Consider the following 18,229-nt stretch of genomic DNA (forward strand, 5'->3'; position numbering starts at 1 on the left):
TGGTGTAACGCAAAGAACTAATGAGAGCCAGACTTTGTAGATTCATGTTACTTCCATCTAGCACCTTCCCTTATGTTGATAAAAATATCTATACTTAAAAGTCTCTATTTCCTAAATTCTCTCTAGGCATTGTGGTTTGTTGGTTTGAATATAAGTTTCAGGTTTGTTACTGTAGTTCTAATCTAAATTTTAAAATTACTGTTATTTTTATATTAGCTTTCATAGTTTCCAGATAGAATTGGATTATTAAGGCTATTACAGGATTTGTAACAAAATTGCCTCAAATCCTCTAAAATTTTCAGCCTCATATGCCTCTAACCACACAGAAAATTAATAGTGAAATGCATGCCCTAGTGCCTATTTCAAGCAGACTGGAACCTTTGAAAAAAAAGATCAGAGTATAATAAACAATCTAATACACATGAATATATTTTAAGTGCTGCGAAAAAAAAATACAATTGAGACTTATAAATACTGAAACTGCTTTTCAATCAAAGTAATTACTAATCATAAGAATGTGGAAACATGTAAGGATACTGGAAAACACAGGGTAGTTTAGAAAATAATAGAAGGAATATATTTTTTAAAAAGCATTCATATAATCTGAAACACATGTAAAAACCTTTTTTTTTCAGAATTGCCTCTTCCATTGATTCTGCACAAGGACAATGCTGGTATTTTAATCAGTTGATGAAACTTAGTATTAAACATCGATATGCACATGAGTACGGTGACCTAAATGTTACTGACAGAGATGGACCAGAAGCACTGCAAAATCATTTAAAGCAAACATCCACTGGCTGCCTACAGGAAAATAACCTCTTTATCATGGGTGCGACAGAAAATAAACAGGTCTTGTTGGATCCTTCCAAAAGATGGATTACTACTGGCCATATTCAGGCCACATTCATTAACTCCTCCATACCTGTGCACCAAAAGGAAAATAAAGAAGATCAAAGAGTGAAGCAGAAGAGCACTGAATCTTGTATTAATTACAGTGGGGAGAGTGAAGGCAACAATAACATGTCAGCCCAACTCACGTTGCAACAGTCAGTGATAGTAGCAAGTAATGTGGGAAAAGATCTTCAACATTTTGAGAATGATACAGAAAGGTAAGACAGATGCTGTATTGCTTTCAAATAGATTGTATGGATAGGCAATAGGACTGAGGATTTCTTGTTTAAAACAGAGACACAGAACTTGTAGTAAGAACACAATATTTTTAAGCTTACTAGACAACAAAGAGATATTTTAAGGTGATGCACACGACTTCATATTAAAAAATCATTTGCGGTATTCTGTCAGTTGATATATTAGACTATAGATATGCATGTACTTAGTAATTTAGAAATACTGTATAGTAAGAGAATTTGAAAACTTTCTCTTGGTCTTCTACCTTTTTCTTCATTTTTTTTCCAATAAATTTATGACACCAATTTTATAACACATACAATGTTAAGGATGAAAATTCTGGATGTTTTACAGGAATCCTAGGGCAGTTTAAACTGCAAACTAATCCAAGGCTTTTTAGCTGTCCTCTTCATTAGACATTCAAAATTAATCTATGTAGAATTTACAGTCAGTATCATTTAGAAGGCAAGAGGGAAAAGTTGCTTAAATCTGTCATCCTACTCCCTTAACCTTAGGCCGGTCTCCTGCTGTTGTGATGACTGAAGAGCTCACAGCCTGCCCTGCCCTTGGTACTCCTCCAGCATGTCTCAACCTGCTTCTTAAAAGTAGAGGCAGAAGTGAGGGGGCAGTTCAACTTGTTCTGTGCCCTCAAATATTCTCCTGCATGGAACAGGCTGGTTTATTACCTCTTTGGAATGCATTTGCTTCTGGCTTGAATGGTTCTGAAAGTGCAGTCAGGGGAAGCTGAAGTTTTTGTCCTAAAGATTCAAAAAATCAGTTATGATTTTATGAGAATTCCATTTGAAAAGTACATGTACAGAGAACAATACGAAGACAAGCATGGAAGGTGTGCTGCTTCATGCTGGTTAGACTTATGGTAAATGGGCAGTAGTGCTTAGCTGGTACTTAGCACACTAATAGTTTGTCATAAAATTTATTATTCAAGAAGACCATAGAATTCATCATTGCCTCTCAGGGAGCTAGAAGTAAGAGTACAGTAGTCTATTATGGAAGATGAATGCTTCAGAAAATATTTTTTAAATAGTTCATTTAGAGTTGTTATTTAATGTTTTAAATTTATTCTGCAAGTCTGTTTGTTGGACAGTTCTCTTCAATGCAGAATGGAAACCATTAGAAGGGATTTTTGTTTGTTTTTTAATGCAGCTACTGCTTTTTATAGACGTAAAGCTTATAAGTAACTGTATTTTGGGCTTAGTAAACTTAATAAACACATTTGAGGAAAAAAAACATTCTGACTTAACCTCTTAAGGGAGCTTTTTTTTTTCTGAAAAGTACTCCTCTATTTAAGAAGATGCACTGCACAACAAAAGAAGTTGAAGATGTTTAAAGACTGGGGGAAATTTAGATGTCTTTTCATAAACCCCCTGTCCAATTGAAATGAGAATTTTGTGGAGAAAAGGATTCCAGGAAAGTAAATTCATAACACAGAGCTGCCATTAACATTTTTCTCCATCAGTGTAAATTAATTGAACATAGATTTAGAAAACTGAATCACTGAACTAATCTAAATAGTTTGTAATCAGTGCTTGTTAAGCAATGGGAAAATCAGAAAATGTACACATATAACCAGTGGTCAGTAGTGTTAAACTGCAGGGTAAAAGTAGCCAAAAGATTAAATTGCACTTCCTCAGTTTTTCCTGTCTACTCCATTGGAGATATTTGTCTCATGCAGCTTTTAGCATTTAGATATCTTTATTTTTTTGTTTGGTTTGGTTTTCTTTTTTGTTCGTTTTGTTGTTGTTGTTTGGGTTTTTTTGTTATGGGTTTTGTTTGTTTATTTGTTTTATTTTTGTTTTGTTTTTATAGGGACAGTGGAGATAAATGAACGTCTGCAATAGTTTATGTAGTCATTTTTGAACCACTTCTGCTCCTAATCCTTCCTTTGAGGAGACTCTTCCTCTCCAGTGTATAGGCAGGAACCAGAGCCCAGTGGAGACCAGTCCCCTTAGATAACTTGACTTCCAAAGTTACATGATGTGAATATGCTCCAGTGTTTCTGAACATATATACCACATCTGGATTGTAATTGCTTTACAGTTTTTTGGCAGAGCCTTCCGTTTATCTCAATACAAAGTGTTATATTTTATGGTTCTAGTTTGGCAACTATGATAATCCTGTTGTACTGGTGAGGCTATGTCATTCATAAAGGTATTTATTCTCCCTGAGGCTACATATGGCAACATCAGTGATCCAGTCCCCTTGGTGGGACTACCATGCCAGGAGGAAAACTGATTGCACCCAAACAGAAAATGAACAGTTTATAGAAGCTTTGAGACAGAAACATGAAGCTGCCACACTAATCCAGGTTGGTTTATGGTATTCTCATTTCTAATTTTGCATATATAATAAGAAAAAAATATTATTGGTTTTGTGTACTTGTTATCTTCTCTCTATTTTTGTTTATGATTTTATCAATAGTTTGATAATTAAACATTTTTGGTTTTATTAATCAGCATAAGCTCGATGTTTCTAAAAGAGAGCCTTCTTCACAAAAAAAAATATAGAAGCATAAAAAATATTTTCCCTTTTTTCACCATGCATTTCCCTGAATGAGTTTTGCTTGATTTAATTCTATATTATGTTTGAGACATATTGAGCCCATATTCTTACAGGGGTATATCTATGCTGTTAAACTGACAGATGCTGCTTACCTGGTACATCATGTCTGATATCTATACAAATAACTACTCTTCCCATCTCTTCCACCTCTACATCTCTTTCCTTCTCACCCCATCTCCCAAAACCAGGATTGCCTCATCCATGCTGCCATTGGAAACAAACCATGGCCTAGGCTGTCCTGTGTTAGATACTGAGTTGATAGATAAACAGGATGGATTACTATGTGCAAGACTTGAAGTTCATGCCTTGGCTCTGTTTATTTTGCTAAGCAGAGATAGTATTTACCTACCCAGTTGCCAGGGTTCGTGTTTTTTTCTACATTTTTAAGCAAATGGACCTTGTATTGATTTCACATTTCAAGTTAACTTAAAAATGTTGGATATCATAAGTGTGCTATAAAAATGTCAACAGTGCCAAAGTGATTTAGGTGCCCAAGTTGCATTTTCAGACTGAAAATCCAATTCATTAGTATCCGTTCAACAAATGGACAGTAGCAAAATGTTTAGTAAATGTGCCTGCTAGCAAACAAGACAAGTACAGAATCACATTACAGAAGTTGGTTATCCAGGAAGTTGAGCTAAAATTTGTTTCTGGAGTATAGTATGTAGCTAGTATACTAACAATTGATTTCCATAAACTTATTTAGTCCATTTTTGAACTTATGTATTTGGCCTCTACTAGATATTAAAGTGATGAGTTTCACAACTGTATATAGTGATTAAAATGTGCTTCTTTTCTTTTTTTTCAGACCTGATGATTTCCAAAGTCAGTACAAAAATAGTTGTTCACTATTTGTCTTCTGTGCATTTTATGGATTTTTAGATCTCTCTCATATCGATCTTTATATTCACTCTTTTTAAAATAAAAGTTTAGTCAATTTAGTATCTTTTCACATTTCTCTATCCTTTTTTTTGTCCCTCTCTGAAACTTTACCTCATTCTATTATAACCTTTTTCAAAGAAGTGACTAGAACTGAATTCCATAGGCAGATATACAATAAATTTTTACAGTAAGAGTTTTACAGTAAGTTTTCATCTGGTTTCTTAAAAAATGCTAACATATATTTTTTTTTCTTTTTGATCATGACTGAGCAATGAACTGGTGTTTTCATAGAACCGTGTTAACAGCTGCCTTACAGTTTATTCTTCTGCATATACCATTAGGACTGCTTTTCTCCTTTGCATTTGTAAAAAATAGTTGTATTTGTTGAATGAAATACATTTGTCATTTGATCACTCAGTAATATCAGAATGTTTTATCTAGATGGTTATGAAGATCTGTAGGAAAATAACCAATACAATAATGAGAAAGCAGTTATAATACATTTAATCATTTTTATGATAATCAGGAATTACGTGCGTAAAACAGTAACATTGTCAATAATTTGTGTAGTTAGACAATCGTTTCCCAGAAGTTAATAAACTAGACATTAAGCCAGAATATGAGATTTACCATTCCTATTTTAGTGCCTTCATTGCGAAGCCATTAAATATGGACAACACTGCGTCTTTCAGGACAGTGGAAATTTTTTGCATGGTGTTTTAAATGCTTAGGGAATCTTGAACTCTAGTGATGTCAAACACTGATTTGGGGGAAAATTGCTGTCCTGAATTTAGTTTTATTAATTTAATCTCTCTAATTTTGTTCTGAAGTGTTTTCCTCGATCTGATTCTGTGGCTTGGCACGTGTTCTCTTTTTCTAGCACTCAGTTGCTAGTGTGCTCCTTTTCATTAGATAAGATTATGCCCACTGGTAATATTTTTTTTAAAATAAAGATCTTAGATAGTTAAGAAAGACCAACTGACCTGGGTCAATTGCATGAGATGTCTCCAAGAATTGCTACTTGTAAACTATAAGACATTTAGTACAAGTATATTTTTATTCTGAGTAATTTGAAAGTTGACACTCAGCTTTTTTCTTATGTAGCCTTTCCTTTCAGTTTATAATAGTCCCTGAAGGAATTGTCAAATAATTAATTAGTTGACCCAGGTTTGTAGTTGAGGGAGTTTCAGGATTCCTTTCTGCTTACTTGTGAAGAGCCTCCTGAGTACTCTAAGCTTTAGACATATGCTGGCATTTAATTTGTCTTGTAGTTTTAAATGTCACATAAAGTTCAAAAAACAGATCATTGAGCTATTAAACCAAGGCCCAAGATGTTTTATCTTCCTAATGGGATAACATAGAGAATCTGTATTTGGATTTGATCTATGGCTTTGTATAACATGCTTTCAATTTTTTGTTTAGGCATTTTGGAAAGGCTTTCTTTTGCGAAAGAAACTGGCCAGTGCTCTTGCAGCTGTTAAAAGTGATGAAGTGAAGGATGACTATGAAGAAATAAATGTGGATGATTTTGCATTTTCTGAAGTAAGCGCAGTCATTAGCATAAAAACTTAACGTAAAAAAAAAAATATATATTATTCTTAAGCAAACATGTAGGTGTTGGAAATAAAATAAATTTAAAGGACTACCAGGGCTAGAATTAACATGTTGACCATCCAGAAATAAAGAAGCATTTTGTATATATGGCTCATTTAAATGTATTTGTCATGGATTAATTGCTTCCTGCTCTTTGAGATGCTCTGGTAGTTACTGTGCTGTTAATGTCACACCTACTGTAGAACCCCATATATTTCTACAGTTGAAGGACAATAAAATGAGAATAAAGAAACAGCTACGTTTGTTCTAAAATTTTTAGGTTTTTAGAATTTTAGTAACAGATTACAGTGTCAATGATACTTGAGTGTGTGTTTTTTTCACTTTCATGACAGAATGAGAAAAATAATATAGTTGAAAATATAGCTGATATTCAATGTCACACTATTCTAGAAAAAACAGCACACCTCCAAAATCTGGGGTGAAACAGGCTTATTAGCTCTTCTTTTGTCTTATAGGAAGAGTGCTAAAAAGATCATGAGTCTGAATATAGTAGTAAATTATGAAGAGAAGTATAGTTAAATCAGAAAAAAACCCAGCACTTAGAAGGTCTGTGATGCACAAAATCCAGAAATCATTGCTAGTAAATTTTACAAGTTATATACAGTTAATAATGTTTCAGTTTCAAAGGACTGAAATTGGCTCAGAAGTTTCCATTCTTAGAAATGGAAACTGGCTCCAATGGAATTTGGGGAATAACATCAGATTCAAAACTGAATTTAATGATAATTAAGTAAAAAATAAAAATGTTTATAGGATCAATGTTGTCATTCAGTAAGCAAGGAAAAGAATCTTTAATTTTATCTTTTATAGCCTCAAAATACACAGTCTACATGGGAAGTTCTAGACTCATGTGCATAGTAAGGCAGCTGTTGATGACTTACCTGTAGATTTGACTGGAGCACTGCTTTCTCTAATTGCTCATGTTTGCTGACATCTCTTTTTTTTTTTTAATGGTTTCAGGTAAAGCAAAGAAAGCTGATAGCAATGTGGTCATTTTACATCTAAGAGGATATGACCGAGGTTTTTAATGAACCGTTGTCTCTGAATGTTGTTATTCCACTGCTGCTTCTTTGCAAGAGCTATTTGTCAATATTGCACTGTAATTTTGTGAAGGAGACTGATGTGATAACCCTGCTACTGTCAGGATTAGATCCTATTTATGATCACATGTTTGTGTGGCTCATAGAGAATTATGAAACCAAATATGTTTTTAGTTGGAACAGTGCCATTTACAGTTGATCAGTCTTCAGTCATCTGAGTATCAGCCTTCTTTTGCCACCACTCTCCCCTTAGAAAATAGTTGGGCTTTGTAGGAAATTATCAGCAATGACTTCATGACTTGGAGTAACTTTATTTTTTTTTCTTCTCCCTTTCAGCAGCTATTTTAAGGTACATTTTCAGAATTACTGTCTTACTGTAAGAGCATCTGAAATGTTTGAGGGAGGAGTCCCAGGAATCATTTGGTAGACAGGAAATGTCTGCGTGTAAACAAAGAGATCTGGCTTAAATTTTAGGATTTTTTTTCCTTTTAATTTGAAATATATATACAAAAAAGAACAGTCTCATTAGTTGATGTTCTCTGATCCCTGGCTTCTTTCTAAATAATAAAAAGCAGAAAGTTGAAGGATTTATTTCTTCACATAGGAAGGACGTATCTGTTTGTATATTAAAGAAGGAAAATAAACTGTTTTGAATTATTCAGCCAGTAAGCCAGAGTCTTACACACTGTAATTCAATTGAGCCATTCTTGTTGCACTCTGTTTGGCCCAACTAATCCTCTGTTTCCTTGGTGTGGGATTTTTTGTGTGGGGGAGGTTTGTTTGTTGGTGTTATTTGTTTTGTTTCATTTTGTTTCATCTTTCTTTGTTTTGTGGTTTGTTTGTTTGTTTGTTTGGGATGGTTGGTTGGTTTTGGTTTTGCTTTTGTTTTGTTTTTTTTCTTAATTGCTAAACTGAAAACTGCATGGGCAGTTTTGTTCCATCTGTCTGTCAGCAAGGCAATCACATCTAGGCAAATGCTCCTGAGGCCAAGGAGAAAAGGAAGGAGTGGGGAAGACAGGAAAAAAAAAAAAATCAGCTCATTTCAGAGAAGCTTGCACTGTATCAACCTCTGGTGTTGACACACCTTTCTTCCTTTCTTTTTTTTTTTTCTTTCAAGTTGTTATTGAGTTTATTAGGAAAGAATTAAAACATGGGTTTTGGAAGCAATTCTCAGAGAAAGTGTTTAGGGCTAGATCATGACAGACAAACCATGAGCTGACATTTTGATTGGCACAGCAGGCTCAAATGCTGAACTGGGAACTGCAAAGTTACTCAAGCCCTTAGCTTCTTGTGCCAAAAAACAGAACATCTGTTTTCTACAGAGCAATGTATGTGATAAATATGCCCACGAAGGATATATTTTGTTCAGTGAGTGAGCATTTCAGTGTTCAAGACTGATGGCTGTAACTAGAATTATACCCTGTGATATTCGTTGTATTTTTCCTTCTTTTTCTCTTTTTTTCCCCTCTCCTTTTTCCTCCCCCTTCTTTTCATGCACATATCTTGTCTGTGCTGAAGAGTTTGATTGTGAGAAACGTGTGGCTTAGCTGTAATGGGCCTACTGGAACTGGAGCCTGAAATAGTGATGTATGATACAGCTGTATCATGTTATTAATTGTATGTGATACCAAGGAATGCTTCCTGCAAACTTATATTAGTATTCTGTTAAAGTTTCCATGCCTTGCACTTCACTCTGCCTAGCCTAGACTGGCTATTCTAGGTTGCCTGATCCCATGTGTCTTTCACTGTTCCATTCTCTGCAGTTGGGCAATAACCAAATCACATGGAATTTCTACTTCTGCAGAAACAAGCAGCAAAGGCTTGGAAGACTCAGTGCTTCCTATTCCCTCCTTTCTGGCCTCAGAGTTTTATAGCAAAGTACTGAAGCTGAGCCAAATAATGACACATGGTGTCAGTGGCTATCTGTTGGACCTCAAACAAGTGTGTAAGGAGGAGCACATATTGCAGGGCTAAGACATCCCATCTGCTAGGGTGTGAAGAAAGAGGAAAATATCTAGACACCATTTGGTATTGCAGATATCACTGTTGGACAGGGTGAGTGAAATGAGAGAGAAGGGCAGAAAAACCTTTCCTTATTGCAAACCATTACAAATGTACTAAATTTTGTCCGGAAGTTTTTGAATAGTCCACTGTTTTGTGATGTGGTCGTTATTTGTTTTTCTTATACCAATATTACGTAGATTTCAGTCATCGTGATTTTATTCAGCATTATCTAGTATTCTACAATATCACTAGTGTGCAAGCACGTATTTAAACCCTTTGCAAATATCACAATGCAGTAAGGCATTAGGCATTAGTCATCATTAAATTACTGTTTAATATCTTCTTTATAAACTCAGTGTACCCAGGCTGCAAAACAGCATGGGAACAGCTCTAGTCTTTGCCAAAGATCTTCTGTTTACTTCATTTATGCATATTGAGCAGTGGTGTATTTTTAGTACAAGTTTGGCACTACATCACTTGAAAAATGGATTGCATGTTATTGAGCTGGAGGAAGGACCTTTATCTTGCTTACAATAGCATGAGTAATAATCATTTCACCTGGACAATTACTGGTATCTTCTTGTCTTCATATCAGCTCCTGTATGTTGCCAAAGACATTCCGAGGCAATTGATGGCAGTAGTGTTTTGTGTCTGCTGTATTTTGCAATGTCAAACAGGCTATCCCAGATGAGATGGAAGATCTGGCCAACAGATGTCTCAGAAAGTATGAGCCTGGTATTTAGTGATATTTTCATGTCTTTCATGTGGACTTTGGAGAATTCCAGCCTGTGTGCTCCAGAAGGCTGATCTTACAGCAACCTTTCATCAGCAGTCCATCCTTGTAGCAGAGCTCACTTTACCTCTAGTGGACAAAATCTGACAACACATTTGCTTGACACAGCTCTTATTTTTTATACCATGTATAGAATTGTTGTTTTCTTGATGAAAATATGATGTGAGTCAAAGACAAAATGGCCAAACTTGCCAGAAAGCTGAACCAGTTGAATATGATCAGTTTCATGATAATTCTTTGCTCAGAACAGTGGCCATTGAATAAACAGTTGTTTTCCAATACTGTCAGCGTATAGAGATATGTTTTATTTTCCTCGAGATTAGCTTGAATATTGATGGCTACATGGCACAGAAAGTAAGTGCTGCATATTTTAAAACTTCATTGTTTGAATTTAGTTCAGATCAAGGCTATCTAGTCATACTTCAAACAAAAAAACCACACACACACACAAACACCCCCCCACCCCCCCCACACACACAAAAAACAAACAAACAAAAAAAACCCTACACAAACAAACGAACAAACACTTTGTAAGTTTCAACCAAACTAAAAAGAAATCCATCATGGCTTCCTTCATCAAAAGGGATAAGTCTGTTACCATGAGACAAAGTGACGTTCTGATTCTGAACTTGATTATGTTGAATTTTTACATTCCAGTCTTTTTGGTAGCTTTTGAAATTATTGTCTAGGAATAACCTTCATATTTTTTCACATGTCCACTCTCAGACACAAAGCCATTCCTCCTTTTTTGTTTACCTTCCAAAGCAGCTAAGCAGTAGTTTTATTTTCCTGTGTGTTTGGAGGAGGGTGGGGGAGAAGAATAAAAACTACCTCATATGTACTAACTCTTGAAAAGTAAACAGCAATTAGAGCATCAATTTCTTTACATCTCCCATCTTTACTATTCTTATCACATGTCCAAATTAGACACGTACTATATGTTTTGCTTTCTTTTTAGATAATCCTTCATGATGTGGTTTCTCTTGGTCTGTGAGTTTGTAACTGTGGGCTTGTGACAGTGATTGTTCTTTTCTGCCTAGTGCCAGGAAATAAGTGTAGCCTATGGATTAGTAGGTCCCCATAACATTTCTTGTATCTTGACACTCCTATGCATGTCTAGCTCTTGTAATTGCTTATATATGTCAGGTGAGATTCTAACCTTTCTGCATTGTATATTGCAAAGAATATGATCCTTTTTTTCATGTAATTTCTTATTTCTTACAGCATTGTATGAAACCAAAAAGCATATGATAAAATTTTCATTAGATCCATCATCTTCTTTTAAAGGGGGGAAAAACACTCTCCTAAGTAACCTATTGAAGATCAATCTTTTCTATGAGTGTCTACCAACAATCCCTGTAGGATCCTGCTTCTTCAGCTGCTGTGTTAATGAATTGCATGACATTCTCAGTCTGTGGCATCATCAGATACATAAAGCCTCTTTTCTACCTCTTTCAGCATTATCTTTTCAGACACTTATCTAAAATGCTGAAATCTTGTTTTCTAGTTATCTAATAGATATCCTGGTCTTGGAAGTAGGTTGTTTCAGTCAGTACCCGATAAGATAAACACAAACACAGCTATTAGGATTTGTGGCTTTTGCTAACACCTCAGCTTCACAGCTCATGCAGAATGTGCTCTGATTGCTTTCTGGCTTTCCACCAGGAGATAGATCTCAGTTCTTAATGCCTCCTGAAATGCTTTTAATTTTAAACAAAAACTATCTTCATGTTTTTTCTTTACCTAATTCTTGGTTAGATAGCCAGATTCAAACAAATACTTTCCAAAGGAAAGCCCACTAAGGATGTACGACACTAAAGATATCATTTGGAACTTCTTTTTAACCAAATGGTATAGTATTTTTCTGAATTATATTTAACTTGTATGACATATCAAAATATAGTGATGTCATTAATTATACTTCCTAGTCTTATTTCTCTAAAGGCAAAGTCAAGCATCAGAATTGAATAAACCGGCCAAGCAATGGAAAAATATATAAAAGTGAAAAAAGTCTTAGTTCTGTGGAGCTTTAGACTCATTACTGTAGTCTCAAAGGAAAACTGTTGTGAGCCAAATGCATCATTTTAAATGTAAGTAATAACAGAGCCATCATTTCTTCTCAATGAGTACATTTTCATCTTCAGTCTCTTGAAATCTGAGCTGAGGTCCCAAATAATTGAATATAACTTCCCTAAGTTCTTTAATTTTTGTGTAATGTTAAAACTGACGTTTTAGTGTAGGTATAGATTGTGGTTAAAGGATCTAGTTAAATGTCTGATAATTAGTATGTCCACATGTATTGATTTCCTCTGAAAAATGTTTTAGTAATGCCTAATTGCAAATTTCAGGAGCTCTCCTAGCTCACTTGTCTGCTCTGTGAGAAGAGGCCTCTGATGCAGCCAATATTGTAATTGAGTTAAATAGCAGTACTTTTTGAGGAACCAAAGAGGAAAGTGAGATGTCAACTTCCTTTCTCCTCTACACTCAAATCCATACGTCTCATTACCTGGAGCTTGAAGTCCTTTTACTTTAGAACATAGCAGATGTTATCCAACCACAGCACAGTTTAACTCACCCGAACATATAAAAGTTTGGGTCATGTAGGTCATGAATGACTGGCATGAACTACAATAAGATTCAGATATTTGGAGAGTTAATTATGTATGTATGCATTCATCCCATTTTGTGAATTAAAACTTTCAGGGTTCCTGAAATTTTCACTATTCATTTACTTTTGTATATTCTGAAAAAAACAAACAAAAAACAAAAAACAACAAACCCACCCCATAGTTTTAGTCATTTGTATTTAGAGAAATCACATAAGTGCTCATATGAAATATATATATTTATACATATGTACTCAAATTTGAGAGAACAATTCGTTTTCTGAGCTTATTAAATAGTTTGGAAAAAAAGACATTTGGAGAAGACATTCCTCAATAAAACTTGAATGTTTTTCTTAACAGAATGTTGTCATTTTTGCAGTTGTCAATATATCCTTCTTATAAATGGACAACTACACAACTATACTTGTCCTCTAATTTTACCACAGGAATGTGCTCTAATAATTAACCACCTTTCTTAAGTCTTTAAAATCTCCTGGGGTCAATTAATCATTGTGATGTTTCTCTGGAATCCATATGATACTTGCTACTTTTTTTTGGCTTGAAACATTGTTTGGTTTTAGCAATCATAAGAATGCAGCCATGCCCAGCTTTCCTTCCTAGTTCTCTGATTTTACATAAAGACAGGGTTGAAAAAGAAGCATTGCTAAAGGTTAAAATAACCTTTTTAGGGTGCTAACCTATTTACCACATTAAATATGTGAAAAAGCATGAAAGACAAATCCAGAGAAAAAGGCTATTTTTCCTACAGTTTGCAGTTCAGAGGTCCATTTTCTATAAACCATACATACACTAAACTAATTAAAAAGAAGTCTGTATACATTTTTTTTTATATAAAATTGGTCAAATGAACACATTTACATATAGTTTTAAAATGAAAGAACTTAGACTGAATTTTTGTGATATTGGAAAAGGAATAATAATGCAGCTAATAGATTATGCAGTTGAGGATATTTGTATTTGATAATGTCTTAGCTTTGGAATTTTTTAGGGAAGTATGGCACTCGATTTATATTCAACTTCCTAACATTGAACTAACCTTTACTCGTGAACTTGAGTTTCTCGAAAAAGCTAGGCCATATAGAAATCTGATTCCTAAAAAAGACTGGATGGTAGAAAAGGCTAAATACACAAAAATATTGAGACCTTTACTTTCAAAAGAAGTTTTCATTCACAGTCTATCAACAACATGTAAATGAACATAGAAAAGTGATGTAATCCTTCTATATCAGCTATAAGAACTAAAAATTTGTGATTTCTTAATAAGTTTGTCAAAACTTACTTATGCTTTTAGAGAATAAATTTCTAGCAAAGAATACTTAAGCCTTGGCAGGAATGTAGTTTAGTTTAAAAAGAAATGAAAGATGTTACCCTGGAGTAGCATAATATTTGAATGAAATACACCACAGAGTGAAATATGTTTGCCAGGAATCAAGAGAGAAAGTTGCAGCTTTCTGCCAGATCAAAGAGAGTCCAGTGTGACTTGGCTGCGATGTGCCCTTTTCTATTGTGAATATCCACAGGGTTAATCTTCAGCATATGATCCTTCTCCCTGACTGCTCCTCCTCCCAATCTCTGAACAATTATTTAACCTACAGGATGGTTAGCACTAGGAAAAGTAGCTCTTTATGTAGTGTGTATTGCCCAAAACGAAATTTTGTAAGATAATTTGAAATAGTCATGGAATGCTGTTGAACATTCTGCCTTGGATTAAAGTGCTGTCTTTCACTTGTCTTATTGTTTTAACATTTTATTTTACTTTCTTGGAGTGAACTAGACTTTAACTGCACTATTCAAATATACTTACTAAAACCTGGGAAAGCAGAAATCAAGATTCTTCACCACCCTGAAGAATTTATTTAAACTTGTACTCTACAGAGAAAACTAGAGGAAAGATTAATTCTGATTTATTTATTTATTCATTTATTCTTGTTATACATTATTCTTATTAAAAATTAATTTTGAATGTAGAGAGGGCAGATAGTTTATAAAATCTGGTTGAAAAAGGACATTCTGGCTGAGAATGACATTAATGTCACTGTCTCGCTGAGAGGAATAGAAGTCCAGAAAAATAAGTTAGACAAAACTGAGCAGGTGAACTTGAGGATGAATATTTTTCTAAAAGCAAGGAATTCCACACACTATTCCTGTGCAATTTTTATGTGGAAATATGTTTTTTTTTTAATACAATATGCTTATTTCTTTTTCCCCCATCCACTCCTTGTATTCTGTTGTAATGCTCAGAGGCCAGTCATGACTCTAGTTTAGAGTGAGTTTTGGATATTAATTTTCTTCTGCTTCTTTATATTCTGCTGAGAAATTTTCCTAATTTTTATCTTCAGATACTAGATAAATGAAAGCACTACATAGTAATCAATAAAACAATTTTAAGGGCTAAATCATTACAGCAGTTACTTACTCTGAGCATTCTTTCTGGATCAACATAGAGATGACCTTGCAAACACACTGCCTAGGTAGTTATATTGGTCATAATTTAGATCACTGTTTTCAGCTGAGGAATCTTTTCCTAGATGTTAGCAGAAAGTCCTTCAACCACCAGTTTCCAAGGTCCAAAAGTATATACCAAGGGAAGGACTGTCCTCAACATGTCCAGCTTCTTTCATTCTTTCCATAAGTATCTGCTACTGAACCCTTTTTCAAGCAGAGTACCTTGAGGTCCCCTCCAATCTGGTATTCTGTGGTTCTGTGATTCGAAAACTCTGCTTTTCAGTAGTTTATTCAGTTATCTTTAAATTTAGCAGAACTACTCTCACCGACTTTGGTGGTTGTATGATTGGATTCTGTTTCCAAGACCACCGAAATTTAATGCTAGTTGGTCAATAGTCATTATATTTGCAAAAGAAGGGATAGAATAAGTATTTGAAAAATGAAGGAATAACAAAATATAAAAGGTTATGTATAATATGCTGTTAAATCCTCCAGAGTTCTTTGATGCACTACAAAATGAAAGGCGAGAAAAAAACCTATAGAATTAGATTCTCAAAGTGTAAAAAAATGCATTGTGAATCAAGTTTAAAAGTTCTGGATCCTAATAGGTAAATGGAAATACCTAATAGTATGGAAGCTTTATTATTAAAATTCAAGGGGAAAAAAAAATAGAACCAACAAAACTAAATATAGTCACACCCTCTTGTTGAAGAAGGGGTATCAGGAATAATGTGTTTAATAGCGAATTTTGTGATCTGTATTTTTCTAGACCTGGAAGTATCTTGTTGGTGTCCTGAGAAAGACGTAAATGAAAAATAACACAAGGTCTTGAAAAAAAAATAATTAAAAATAGTATAAATAAATAAATAAATAGAAACATTAAAAATGTGTTTCAAATAGTAAGTTAAACTGAATTTATTTCTGTGATGCTTTAAGAAAAAGTTAGACAGGTCTATGTATGTTTTGTGTCCTTGTGACACCAAAACTTTTTAAAAGTAAACAATACACTCTTTGACTTGAAATAAACACTGGAAATAAAGTGTAGAGGATACAGAAACATAAAAGATGTCTTCAGATGAACTGTTGTGTGTTAAGTCAACTGTATGTGATTTACACGTATGTGTAAAGCTATGTCATATACCTCAGCAGTTGTGAAATCAATTCCTTAATTTGGCTTTAGAAAGAAACATAAATATAGTATGCCTATAACTGTTTTTGTAGCTCATGCAATCACATTATTTTTTTATTTGCCTTGTACTTAATCTCAGATTGCTTTTTTTTTCTCTTAGTGGACAACATCAGTAGAAATTAATCTATTATTATTATTATTAGGTATTGGTAAATCTGTCATAAACTTTGTGTTAGTTATAATTTAGAACTGTGTTTATGGGAAAGATATGGACAGAAGTTTCTTGACCTTAGTGCTGTCAAAATTTCTAGGGATAAACAGAGTGGAAGAGCATATATTTGAAAATCAATTATGTGTTTATTTTTTTGGCCAAAGCAAATGACTGTGTGATATGTTTTTAATGACTGTGTGATATGTTTTTATAACATGCCACGCATACATAGGAGTGCTTAATGATAAATCAGTTATTATTTTTTTTTGTCTTGCCTTTGAGTCATGCTTTTATATTTACATTGGTATTCCTTTCAACTCTTAGAACAATGAAAAACATTTTATAGGCTATAAAAGAAATAAAACCACTGTGGAATATGTTGAATTAATAAATGGCAAATACTAGGGTAAGAAAATATTGGTGAGAAATATTGCTACTCAAATATTAAAACCAAATAACTTTAATTGGGTTATGGTACAACTATAAAGCAAAAAGATTCAGTCAGTCTACTGATTACTATATTTAAGTTGTACAAAAAGTGGAAATCTACCTCTCTCCCAGCTGTATTGATTCTTTTACAAATAGAGGAGGAATAAAATAATTCAGAAATTTGCCATTTTCATATACTTTTATATACCAGCAAAGCTGAAGACACATCTTTTGCAGACATTGTGTTTATCCGTGACTGCATTGCATGCCCATACTCAGAAATGAAGTGAAATGCTCTCATCTGAAAAGTTAGAAATATTATTTGCATAGTGCATTTTAAGAATATATTTAAGGAGAACAAGGAGGAATAATAACCTGATTTCACTGAAAGTTTTTGATCAGATTTTCTCCCTTTTATATAGTTATCCATTATGACCATTCTGCCCATAGACCCTAGGCAATTGCAAAACTTGAATATGTCACAGCTTTGTCTCTGCTGATATTAACTTGTCAGTATTCTGTGTCCAAATTGTGCCAATTTCACATCTTAGAAGATCTCCTTTAGGATCTTATTTACTACAGTCTGCTTCTGGAATAAATTTTAACTCTGACCTTTTTTTTTTTCATGAAAATTATTTAAATCAACCACGTAAGAGTAGTCACTAAGGAGAGTGGGTTGTAGGTAAATGTAACAATTAATGAATGTGATATGTTTTATTTGTTGCAAACCTCTACAGTTTATTTGCATAGATTTTTTAACATATGCAACCACCTGAGAAGGTATGGTAAAGAGGATAGTAGTGTATATTTATCACGAACTGAAATGGTAAGAAGGGGAAGAGTGGTGAAGAGATATCTTCTGCTAATAATGAGGACATAGAATATGTCTGGATGTATTATATAAAAAATGAAAACCAAGACATAGCATAATTAAAGAACAGGGAATTCATGAAACAAGGATCAAAGATGTAAGAATGTTTTCCTTTTAAGACCTGAAAATAAAGTCAAAATTTATTGAACATTTACTTTGAAAAGTTAGGTCAGAATGGAAGAAGAATACTGGTTCACAGTTACCTTATAAAGAAAAAGAGTGGTCTTAGAATCACCAAATTACGTGGCCAGTACATGAAGTAACCTTTTAAAAACAGCTGGAATATGGTCCTTTTTTCTCTCAGAATTTCAAAGGGCTTGGAAGACCTTCTTGTTCACTAGTCTAAGGCTGTGCAAAGTCCTGTTTAGACAAAATACACAGGAAGGTATCCAAAGTTAGCATAATTTCTCAGAGTCAGAAATTAGTGCAATCTGAAATATTCTGTGAATGGGAGAAAGGTAGACTGGTTTTAT

The 18,229-nt window shown here is 33.9% G+C and overlaps 1 protein-coding gene across 8 annotated transcripts in view; it reads left to right on the forward strand.

The window, feature by feature from the left end:
* LRRIQ1 (leucine rich repeats and IQ motif containing 1) overlaps window positions 1-18,229 on the forward strand; it is a 110,383-nt gene that overhangs the window by 38,370 nt on the left and 53,784 nt on the right. For all 8 annotated transcript variants that reach the window (XM_071799659.1, XM_071799665.1, XM_065846802.2 and 5 more), the window contains exons 16-18: window positions 636-1,112; window positions 3,319-3,457; window positions 6,016-6,135. In XM_071799659.1, the coding sequence (XP_071655760.1) occupies window positions 636-1,112; window positions 3,319-3,457; window positions 6,016-6,135 (736 nt within the window). The remainder of the gene's footprint in view (window positions 1-635; window positions 1,113-3,318; window positions 3,458-6,015; window positions 6,136-18,229) is intronic.

The sequence above is a fragment of the Patagioenas fasciata genome, chromosome 1 (genome assembly GCF_037038585.1).
Source record: "Patagioenas fasciata isolate bPatFas1 chromosome 1, bPatFas1.hap1, whole genome shotgun sequence".
Classification (NCBI taxonomy): Eukaryota; Metazoa; Chordata; class Aves; order Columbiformes; family Columbidae; genus Patagioenas; species Patagioenas fasciata.